The 12,195-nt window shown below is 36.7% G+C and overlaps 1 protein-coding gene across 21 annotated transcripts in view; it reads left to right on the top strand.

Annotated features, from left to right (window-relative positions):
- Positions 1 to 12,195, top strand: part of SWT1 (SWT1 RNA endoribonuclease homolog) — a 135,524-nt gene that overhangs the window by 56,832 nt on the left and 66,497 nt on the right. For all 21 annotated transcript variants that reach the window (XM_063710066.1, XM_063710059.1, XM_031013055.3 and 18 more), the window contains 2 exons: positions 643 to 791; positions 7,972 to 8,159. In XM_063710066.1, the coding sequence (XP_063566136.1) occupies positions 643 to 791; positions 7,972 to 8,159 (337 nt within the window). The remainder of the gene's footprint in view (positions 1 to 642; positions 792 to 7,971; positions 8,160 to 12,195) is intronic.

Genomic DNA, 12,195 nt, shown 5'->3' with positions numbered 1-12,195 from the left:
TATACCTTTAAATTATTGTTTGTAGATTTTCTCACTTTTAATTTACAGGAAAAAAATTCTGCAGGCTTCTTTTGCTTCTCACTGTTGCCCAAACTTTTTTTCTCTCCTGAAGTTGTGTTGTACATATAGAGATAACTCATAGTTTTCAATAAACATAGTATTAAGTTTCATGTAATGGAGTTGAAGATAAATCACTATGTAGATAGCTGAGGTGATGACGAGAGGTACCATATATAACTGACATGCTTACCAGTGTAGTCTCACTCTTCTGATCTCTCCATAGTACTCTTATGTGAAATCACCTCAGCATTGAAATCTGTGGTTCGACTTGTTTCTTTGGTGATTTTCTCTTTTTTCTGGGGAGTGTAATATTCTTTAACTTTACTTTTACTTTGAAGTTGACCGTGCTGACAGAACTCCTGAAATCTGAATTCAGAATACCAGAATCAACTCAAAGGACTTTATCTATAACTAAATCTATTTAATTATTGCTTTTTGTACCAGAGGGATAACTTAGGAGTGGCATATAGGTGTAAATGTATACTCTTCTTAAATTTCAAAATTAATATTAGTGTTCCAAAGACATTTTTATGATGTATACTCATTCTTCCATATTTTTCTGTCTTAATTTTCTGTTACCAGCTAATAAGGCAGTGGATTTTACAACAGTCAAATTCTTGCTTCAGGATTCTAGAAGTTTGTTACATGCTTTCAGTACAAGGTCAAATTATGATGGTATTCTTCCACAGACCTTTGCTCAAGTAAACAACCTCCTTCAGACATTTGCAGAGGTAAGATGCCTTTGGAATGCCAGTTAGAGTACCTAATTATACATGTTCTGAAAATGTGTTTAGCAGACAACAGTAGGTAAAGGATAATTTAATTCTAACTTATTCTAACATACTAAAGGCGTTAAGTAAATGTTAAGTGAATTGAATAGAGAGTAAGCAACTCTACCAAGTTATAAAACCCATACCTCCTTTTATGGAAGCAGTGTCACAGCAGTTGTTCTTATTTTATATTATTTTCACTTATGGATGGAAGAAAGCTATGCATGCTATTTGACTGTTCATTTACAGTGCCCTAGGCCAGTGGATCTCACATACATCAAAAATACCTAGGAAATTGTTTTAAACATACAGATGTCAACACTGTCTGAAACCCTACTGAATCTATTTTTTGACAGTGTTACTTGGTAATGTTGTTGTCCTTGTTTTACTTTTTATTTTGCAATAATTTCAAACTTATAAAATGGTTACAAGAGCAGTACAAAGAATTCCCATATATATTATTTACTCTCATTCTCCAAATGTTAATATTTTGTCACATTTGCTTTATTGTTTTCTTTCTCTACCTACCCACCTGTCTGTCTGTCCATCTATCTACCTATCTATATTTTTTTCTGAGCTATTTGATAGTATGTTGCAGATAGGATGCCCTTTTTCCCCTAGGTGCTCTTTTTCCCCAAGATATTTCCATATGTATTTTCTAAAAATAGGGATATCCTATGTAACTACAGTATAATTAATCAAGAAATTAACATTGATACAATAGTTATCTATGAACCTTATCCAAACTTTGCCAATTTGTGAAGTTTTTAACAAGTTTCATGTGATTCTTATGCAGCCATCTTAGCTGATGCCTTTTTATCTCTTTTAAACTTAACTCTCTAGTTTTTGTACTCAGTAATACAGTCTTATTTTTTTGACACAGGGTTTTACTCTGTCACCCTGGCACGATCAGGGCTCACTGCAACTTCCACCTACTGGGCTTAAGTGATTCTCCCACGTCAGCCCCCCGAATAGCTGGGTCTACAGGCATGGCGCCACCATACCTGGCTAATTGTTCATATTTTTAGTAGAGGCAGAGTTATGCCCTAATACCTAGGCTAGTCTTGACTCCTGGACTCAAGCAATCCTCCTGCCTCAGCCTCCCAAAGTGTTGGGAATACAGGTGTGAGGTACTGTGCCTGGCCTCTAATTTCAAGTCTAGAAAAATCTGAGAGTTTTATGTAGCATAAACAGCTCAAAAAACCTCAGTTATCACTATTACTAAAAGAGATAGTAATGGAACTTTTATCCAGTATAGATATTATGTTCTCTTTTTTCTCTGAGGAACTGAATTGTCCAGGTTTTTCTCATTGATTTTTCATAGTCAGATAGGTCCCCTGCCTATGAAGTGATCAAAGGATTAGATGATACTAACATTAATCATAGTTGATGAGGAAAGCACTTACTTGCTAAGAGAATACTTACTTCATGGAGTAAAGGAAGCAGCTTTTTAAATAAACTGAGTGGAAATATGTGATCATTCTTGAGGAAAGAATTTATTTAAGGGGTGATATGATCTTTTGGTTTGAGATGACCAAAACATTGGTAGTTTTATTTTTTTAATGGCAAGCGTGATTTTTAGAACTATTAGTAGGAAAAAATGGGCCTAGGGATTTAGAGGGTTATAGCATGAGTATTGTACCTTGATCGTGTTGGAAAAGATGTGTTCTCCTTTCCCGTCACAAAATTGAGTCCTAAATCATATCCTTAGTGAATAAAATGTGGTGAACAGATGGAAAGTGCAAGATACTTAAAGTCTTAACAGTCTTTTAATTAAGATTATTGAGAATAAAACAAAATTTAGGATTCATTGAAATAAAAACAATAATGTGTAGTTTTTAACCCTCTTCATCGATAAAAACCTACAGATGGGAGGTACCATGAAAATATGATGTTAAAATTTTGTGTTGTTTGTCAGATAATGATATGCCTACTACGTATATGTTGCCCATTGCATACCTAAAAGTATTGACTTGAGTGGGCATGGTGGTTCATGCCTGTAATCCCAGCACTTTGGGAGGCTGAGTTGGGTGGATCACCTGAGGGCAGCAGTTCAGGACCAGCCTGGCCAACATGGCAAAACCCTGTCTCTACTAAAAATACAAAAATTAGCCAGGCATGGTGGCACACACCTGTAGTCCCAGCTACTCAGGAGGATGAGGCAGGAGAATTGCCTGAACCCAGGAGGCAGAGGTTGCAGTGAGCTGAGATCGTGCCACTGCACTCCAGCCTGGGAGACAGAGCAAGACTCCATTTCAAAAAAAAAAAAAAAAAAACCAGTGACTTGTTAATAAATTATTTATTTCTGGATCTTAAGTTTCATTTGCTACGTTAGCAAGAGATTCATGAAGGCGAGTAGCAAAGAATCTAGCATCCTAATAGTGCTTTCCCCTTAACACTTGGCTTTAGTGTGATTACTTGAAACCATCCACGCTGTTTCCAGGATTAGAACTCTGAAGTGTTGCACCTTTATTTTTGTGTTAGAAACAATTCATTGTCTGAGTAAACGAAGAACTTTATGATTTAGTATAGTCCTCTAAAACAGGGGTCCACAACCCCTGGGCCATGACTGGTATTGGCATAGCAGGAGGTGAGCAGCGGGCAAGCAAGCAAAACTTAATCTGTATTTACAGTTGCTCCCCATCACTCACATTACTGTCTGAGCCCCACCTTTTGTCAGATCAGCAGTGGGATTAGATTCTTATAGGAGCATGAACCCTATTGTGAACTGTGCATACAAGGGATCTGGGTTGCATGTTCCTTATGAGAATCTAATGCCTGATGATCTGTCATTGTCTCCCATCATCCCAGATGGGACTGTAAGGTCAGGGCTCCCACTGATTCTACATTATGGTGAGTTGTATATTCCTTCCCTGCCTCCCTCTTTCCCTCCCTCCCTTCCTCCCTTCCTCTCTAGAGTTCTCTGTTGTTGCCCAGGCTGGAGTACCATGGCACGATCCCAGCTTATTGCAACCTCCACCTCCCAGGTTCAAGTGATTCTCCTGCCTCAGCCTCCCAAGTAGCTGGGATTACAGGCACGTGCTACCACACCTGGCTAATTTTTGTATTTTTAGTAGAGACAGGGTTTCACCATGTTGGCCAGGCTGCTCTGGAACTCCTGCCCTCAGATGATCCACCCACCTTGGCCTCCCGAAGTTCTGGGATTACAGACGTGAGCCACTGTGCCCAGCCAATTATTTCATTATATATTACAATGTAATTATAATAGAAATAAAGTGCACAATAAATGGACTGTGTTTGAATCATCCTGAAACCATCCTCCCACTTACCTGTCCATGGAAAAATTATCTTCCACAAAACCAGTCCCAGTTGCCAAAAAGGTTGGGGACTGATGCTTTAAAATATACTTTTAACAGGAGTTGTTTTATAGAATGTATTCGATTTGATATATGTCTTATATATTTGGTCATGTCTCAGTAACTTGAGCAACAAATAGATTACCTCCAAAGATATGGTATCTCCTAGTAACTGTAAAAACTACCTAATCTTAATTTATTAAGTGTAGAAAATCAGGAAAAGAGGAATATTCATTATTTGATTGCTTTGAGAAACTAAAATGGAGATAAACTAACTTTATCATTTTCCAGATTTTTTTTTGGGAGACAGGGTCTCGCTTTGTAGCCCAGACCTGAGTGCAGAGTTGTGATCATAGCTCATAGCTCTCTGTGACCTTGACCTCGTGTCAAATGATCCTCCAGCCTCAGCCTCCTGAATAGCTGGAACCACAGGCATGTGCCACAATGCTGAGCTAATTTTTAAATTTTTTTGTAGAGACTAGGTCTCACTTTGTTGCCCAGGTTGGTCTTGAACTCCTGGCCTCAAGCAATCCTCCCACCACAGCCTCCTAAAGTGCTAGGATTACACGCATGAACCATCGTGCCCTGCCTTTTCCAGATTTTCATATAAGAGGGGAGAAATAGAAAAAGGATACGTACACTTTCGTTTTATGGGCCTTCTAACCACTAAAAAAAATAGGACTTGCTTTTTGCTAAGATGATAGAGTAATTAAAATCAATCTTGTTAATAAGCTTCAGACTTATATGCCTCAGGATCCTGAGTTGTGGTATTTTTAACCTCTAGTTAATTAAACTCTCTGGACCTTAATTCTCTCTTTTGTAAAATGAGTGTAATAATAATGCTGGCCTTAGAATTGTCACGTGAATTAACAAGTTAATATTTGTGGAGACCTTAATGTCTAGCATGTAGTAAGTGCTATGTAGTATTTGATAAAGAAATCCACTTGCGTAGTATATACACTACTATTTAAGAGCTAAAGAAAAGAGGCATTAGGTAAATGCTGGGCTGTATTTTAAATATATTTGGTGATAAAAAATTATCTCAGGATAAAATGTCTTTTCATTTATATCTATTCATTAAATTCAGAATTTAAGGTAAACAGGCAAAAATGGGAAGAATCATCTTTTTAATTTTTCTTCTTGCCCCAGAAGATAAAGAAGGGTAACATTTACTTTTACAGATGGAGAGAGCTCATAACTTCATTCTAGTCAGATTGCTGAAGGTCAAATCCTGTTCATGCCTTTTATCATCTGTGTGACCTTGGACGAGTTAATTAACCTTTCTATGCCTCAGTTTTGTTGATTATAAGATATGGACCATCATAGTATCTGTTTCATAGGGTAGTTGTTAGGATTAAATGAGCTAATAAATAGAAAATTCTGAGAAAGTACATAACAAATGCTCAATAAATATTAACTGTTACTACTGATAGTATTGGAAATTTTATTTAAAAAAATTTTAATATGTATGAAATTAGCAATCCATGAAGCTAATCCTTTGAAATAATCATTTTATCACAGGGAACTTAAGCCTAGAGAAATGGAGTGATTTTATTTAAGTTTACAAAGCATATTTATAGTAGAGCCAAGACCAAAAAACTAAGTTTTTAAACTTATAGTTAAAATTTTGTACATTCTGTCAGGTACTTTTCCTTTTTTCCTCCGCATGATATATATATTTTAAAAACTGGAATCAGTAGTTTATCTCTTTTACTGTGCTTTAAACTATGCTTAGATCTTTTCCATTCTTAAATACCGTACTTTTCATTGGCCATTCTATTTACTGCACTGGCCTTCCATCAACTACCAAACTTCTTAAAAGAGCAATTTATGGCCAGGCATAGTGGCTTATGCCTGTAATCCCAGCACTTTGGAAGGCCAAGGTGGGCAGATTGGTTGTGCCACAACCAGTCTGGGCAACCAACCAGCCTGGGCAACATGGCGAAACTCTGTCTCTACAACAAATAAAAAAAATTAGCTGGGCCTGATGGCTTGCACCTCTGGTCCCAGCTACTGGGGAGGGTTGAGGATCACCTGAGTCCTAGAGGCAGAGGTTGCAGTGAGCCGAGATCACACCACTGCACTCCAGCCTGGGTGGCAGAATGAGACCCTGTCTCAAAAAAAAAAAAAAAAAAAAAGAGCAATTTCTAACCATTGTTTTCATTTTTGCACTCTTTTTTTTTGTTTTATTTTCTAGTCTCTTTTTCTTTTCTTTCTTTCTTTTTTTTTTTGCCAACTGCACAAGGCTAGAGCACTCACTTACCTGTTAATCCTTTACAAGTAGAATTTTATCTCCACACTCCACTGAAAGAAACTGTAGGTTGTCATTTGCTTTCTGATGATCAAAGTTACCCTTTTCTCTTTCTTATTCTTCTTCTCAGTCCTTCTTCAGCACTTGGTGGTGTCTATCCTTTCTTTCCTGAAACCTGACTCCCTTGGCTTCTATTGTTATTGCATACTGATTCTTCCCCTCTTATTTTTGCTAGTTCCTACTTTTCCCCCTTCAGTTTGTCTATTTCATCTCCTAAGACTTGTCTCCATGAGAATGATTCTTAACTGTATATTTAAGCTGCAGATCTACATATCCAATTACTTGCTAACTGTCTTTACCTGGATAACTTTTTATACCTCAAACTCAACATATACCTAAAAAACAAACATATTCTGTTCATCCAAAGAGGATTCTTATTTGCAAGCAGCCTCTCTTCTTAGCTTTACAACAAGAGGCCATAAAATTTGGAAACATAGACAAATACACACTACAGTTTATTGCTACTACACTATAATATGTGATATGTTCAGTGAATTGTCCCTCATTAGCAATGCATAAGTTAATGTGATGTTTAAAATTGCAGTGATTGTGGAACATCAAATAGTATTTCCATCAATTCCTGTATATGTATGTGAGACGTATTGCTTCCGAGTATTTGTTTGACTTTTACTGAGTAAAACTGTATACATTCCTCTGGGGAAGTAATCAAGAAGGTTCAGTCTACTTAGTGTGCATGTGTGCGTGCACACAGACAGACACACACACACACACACACACACACACACACACTCTTCTAGATTTATGACCACCCTAAGTTCCTATTTATTTGTATCATTCTTCTAACACATTTAGGTTAAAGAATGTCTTAGGGTCTCCCTCACTCCCTGGATCTAGTCTTTGGCCAAGTCTTTATATTTCTTGCATGCATTTTATTTTTCTTTTCATTCTGCTGCCTTTTTATAGCTAATCCATGTTCTCAGGACTCTCCTCTTGGATTATTTCAGTAACTTTCTAACCAGTTCTCTTGCCTCTGCTTTCTTCTGTTTTAGTTTATCTTAGAGTGCACTTCTGAGTATATCACTGCCTAAGTTAGAAACCTTCAGTGGTTCACCATTACCCATAACCTGAGGTTTAAATTATATCTTGATTTTTTTTTAAACAACACTTTCCAGCCCTTTATATTTTCTTAAAACTGGATTGTAAGGTGCTTCAAGGCTTGATTGTACCTCTATACTTTGTATTCTAGGGGTCCTCTATCTCTTTCAGTACTGCATATGTAGAAGTATTCAAGCAGTATTCTTAAATTGACATTAGCATGTTAGCTAAACAAATCATTATAAGTAGATTGGAAATATTGTTTGATTTAAATGGAAAAGGAAAATATCTTTTCTACCTCTGATGCTTTTCTGGGAATATTATGTACATAATAAAAGAAAAAGAATTGCCACCACTTCTCAGAAAGCTAGAACATTTGTAAGCACAGTTGCCACTCTCTTTTTCTGCTCTGCAAATGAAGAACTAGCTGCATTTTATGTAATTCTTATTTCCCCAGGTCAAGGCAAAACTTAAGCCAAATTCTTCAGAAAACACAGTGACTAAAAAGCAGGAAGGTACTTCATTGAAGAATTCTCGTAATCAAGAAATCACTGTTTTCTCGAGTTCTCATCTTCCCCAACCCAGCAGGCATCAAGAAATCTGGTCTATCCTAGAGAGTGTTTGGATTACAATATATCAGAACAGGTACTAAATTTGGGGGAATTTTTTTTTAGTTATTTTTTAAATTGACATTATAATTGTACATATTTACAGGGTACAATTTGATGTACAATTTGACGTTTCAATAGATATATGTGATATATAATCAAATCAGGCTAGTGAGCCTGATGAATACCTCATGCATTTTAAGTGTTAAGTGAAAAAAAAAGCTTTTTTCACTTAACATGATATTCTCCAGGTTTATCCACGTTGTCACAAATGACAGAATAGCGTTCTTTTTTATGGATGAAAAGTATTCCATTGTGTATATGTACCACATTTCCTTTATGCATTCATCCATTATTGGACACTTAGGTTGATTTCATATCTTGGCTATTGTAATGCATTTATCATGTATTTTTTCATGACGTATTCATCAGCTCATGCATTTATCATGATCTTCTTTGTGATAAGAACATTTAGGCCGGGCGTGGTGGCTTACACCCATAATCCCAGCACTTCGGGAGGCAGAGGTGAGTGGATCACTTGAGGTCAGTAGTTTGAAACCAGCCTGGCCAACATGGTGAAACCCCATCTCTACTGAAAAAAGAAAAGTACAAAAATAAGCCGGGCGTGGTGGCGTGTACCTGTCGTCCCAGCTGCTCAGGAGGCTGAGGCAGGAGAATTGCTTGAATCTGGAAGGTGGAGTTTGAGGTGAACTGACTGTGCCACTGCACTCCAGCCTGGGTGACAAAGCAAGACTCCATCTCAAAAAAAAAAAAAAAAAAAAATCAAAAGCCTCTCTTCTAGCTATTTTGTAATGTGCAATACTTTACTTTGAGCCACAGTCACCCTACTATGCAATAGAACACCAGAACTTATTCCACCTATCTAATTGTAACTTTGTACATGTTGACCAACCTCTCCTCATTCTCCCATCTTCGTTCTCTAGTGACCACTGTTCTACTCTGCCTCTGTGAGATAAACTATTGTAAATAGTGCTACAGCAGACACAGGAGTGCAGGCATCTCTTTGACATACGCATTTCATGTCCTTTGGATGTATACCCAGTAATGGGATTGCTGGATCGTATGGTAGTTCAGGTTTTAATTTTTTGAGGAACCTCTGTACTATTTTACATAATGGCACCACTAATTTACAAATCCCACTAACAGTGTATAAAGTGTTCCCTTTTCTGCACATCATTGCCAACACTTGTTTTTTTGTTTGTTGGTTTTTTTGAGGCAGGGTCTCGCTCTGTCACCCAGGTGGTAGTGCAGTGGTATAATCATGGCTCACTGCAGTGACCTCCTGGGCTCAAATGATCCTCTCACCTCATTTTTTTGATTTTTTAATTTCTTATAGAGATGATATCTCACTATGTTGCCCAGGTTGGTCTCAAACTCCTGCAAACTCCTGGGCTTAAGCAGTCCTCTTGCCTTGGTTTCCCAAAGGATTACAGGTGTGAGCCACCGCAGCTGGCCAACACTTTTCTTCTTTCTGATAATAGCCACTCTAACTGGAGTGAGGTGGTGTCTCAGTGTGATTTTGATTTGCATTTCCCTGATGATTAGTGATGTCAAGCATTTTTTATATACCTGGTGGCCATTCAGATGTCTTCCTTTGAAAAATTTATATTAAGGTCTTTTGCCCATTTTTTAAACTTTAAGTTCAGGGGTACATGTGCAAGTTTATTTTATTTGTAAACTTGTGTCATGGGAGTTTGTTGTACAGATTATTTCTTCACCCAGGCATTAGGCCTAGTACCCATTAATTGTTTTTCCTGATCCTCTCCCTCCTCTCACCTTCCACCCTCCAATAGGCCCCAGTGTTCATTGCTCCCCTCCATGTGTCCATGTGTTCTCATCATTTAGCTCCCACTTATAAGTGAGCACAAGCGGTATTTGGTTTTTTGTTCCTGCATTAGTTTGCTAAGGATAATGCCCTGTATACACCATGAAGTATTAAGCAGCCATAAGAAAGAATGAGATCATGTCCTTTGCAGGGACATGGATGGAGCTGGAGGCCATTTATCCTTTTGCACATTTTTAATTGGGTTATCTTGTTTTCTTGCTGTTGAATTAAGTTTCTTACATATTCTGGATATTAATCCCTTGTGAGATGTATAGTTTGCATATATTTTCTCCCATTTTCTTGGTTGTCTTTTCACTCTGTTGTTTCCTTCACTGTGTAAAAGCTTTTTCCCAATGTGTGTTCTTGGTACCCATGTCCAAAATCAGATGGCTTTGGGTATGTTAATTTACTTCTGGGCTCTCTATTCTGTTCCGTTGGTTTATGTGTCTGTCTTATGCCAGCCAGTACCATGCTGTTTTGGTTACTATAGCTTTGTGGTATATTTTGTTGTTTGTTTTTTTTCTTGGTTAATTTTTGGTTGTTTGTGGTATATTTTGAAATCAGGTAGTGTGATGCCTCCAGCTTTGTTCTTTTTGCTCAGGGATTGCTTTGGCTATTCAAATTTGGCATGTGAAATTTATGATTTTTTTTTGTTTCTGTGAAGAATGACACTGGAATTTTGGTAGAGATTGCGTTAAATCTGTAGATCACTTTGGAAAGTATGACCATTTTGATGATATTAATTCTTCCAATACATGAACATGAGATATCTTTCCATTTATTGTATCCCCTTCTATTTCTTTTATCCATGTTTTAGAGTTTTCAGCGTAAGATCTTTCACCTCCTTGATTAGGTTTACTTTTTTGGTAGCTATTATAAATTGAATTGTTTTCTTGTTTTCTTTTTCAGATAGTTCACTATTAGCATATAGAAATGCTATTGACTTTTGTATGTTGATTAGTATCCTGCAACTTTACTGAATTGATTTATTATCTCTAAGACATTTTCGGTGGAGTCTTAAGAGTTTTCCATATATACGATCATGTTGTCTGTGAACAGGGATAATTTGACTTCCTTCTTTCCAATTTGGATGCCCTTCCTTTCCTTTTCTTGCCTAATTGCTATAAGACTTCCAGTACAATATTGAATACAAGTGGTAAAAGTAGGTGTTCTTGTTCCTTCAGTATGATGTTAACTATGGGTTTGTCATATATGGCCTTTATTGCATTGAGGTATGCTCCTTCTGTATCTAATTTTTTGGGAGTTTTTAATCATGAAGGGATGTTGAATTTTGTCAAATGGTTTTTCTGCGTCTATTGAAATGATCCTATCATTTTTGTCTTTGATTCTGTTAATGTGGTTTATCACATTTATTGATTTGTGTATTTCGAACCATTCTTGCATCCCTGAGATGGATCCCACTTGATCATAGTGAACTTTTAAATGTGTGGTTGGATTCAGTTTGCTAGTATCGTGTTGAGAATTTTCGTACCTGTTTATTGAGGATATTGGTCTGTAGTTTCGTTTTCTTGCCGTGTCCTTGTCTAGTTTTGAAATTGGTAATGTTGGCCTTGTATAATGAGTTTGCAAGTATTCCTGCTTCTTCAATTTTCTAGAATAGTTTGAGGAAAATTGGTATTAATTTTTCTTTAAATATTTGTTAGAATTCAGCAATGAAGCCATCAGGTTCCAGAATTTTCACTGATGGAAAATTTTATTACTGATTCAGTTTCCTCACTTGTTATGGATTTGTTCAGATTTTCTGTTTCTTCGTAATTGAATCCTGGTAGATTGTATGTGTCCAGGAATTTATCTGTTTCTTCTATGTTATCAAACTTGTTATCATAGTTATTCATTAATGGCTATTCATAATAGTTTCTTATGATTCTTTGTATTTCTGTGGTAATGTCTCCTTTTTCATCTCTGATTTGCGTATTTGCCCTTTTTTTTATCTAGCTAAAGTTTTGTCATTTTTTTTTTAGCACTTTCATTACAACATTTTGGTCAACAATGGAATATGTATGACAGTAGTCCCATAAGATTATAATACCATATCTTTTACTGTACCTTTCCTATGCTTACATATGTTTAGATACCCAAATATTTAACATTGTGTTACAACTGCCTGCAGTATTCAGTACAGTAATATCCTGTACAGATTTGTAGCTAAGGAGCAATAGGCTATACCATACAGCCTAGATGTCTAGTAAGTCATACCATCTAGGTT

This window comes from Gorilla gorilla, chromosome 1 (genome assembly GCF_029281585.2).
Source record: "Gorilla gorilla gorilla isolate KB3781 chromosome 1, NHGRI_mGorGor1-v2.1_pri, whole genome shotgun sequence".
Lineage (NCBI taxonomy): Eukaryota > Metazoa > Chordata > Mammalia > Primates > Hominidae > Gorilla > Gorilla gorilla.
The sequence above is the reverse complement of the archived record's forward strand: the minus strand, read 5'-3'. Positions and strand labels throughout refer to the sequence as shown.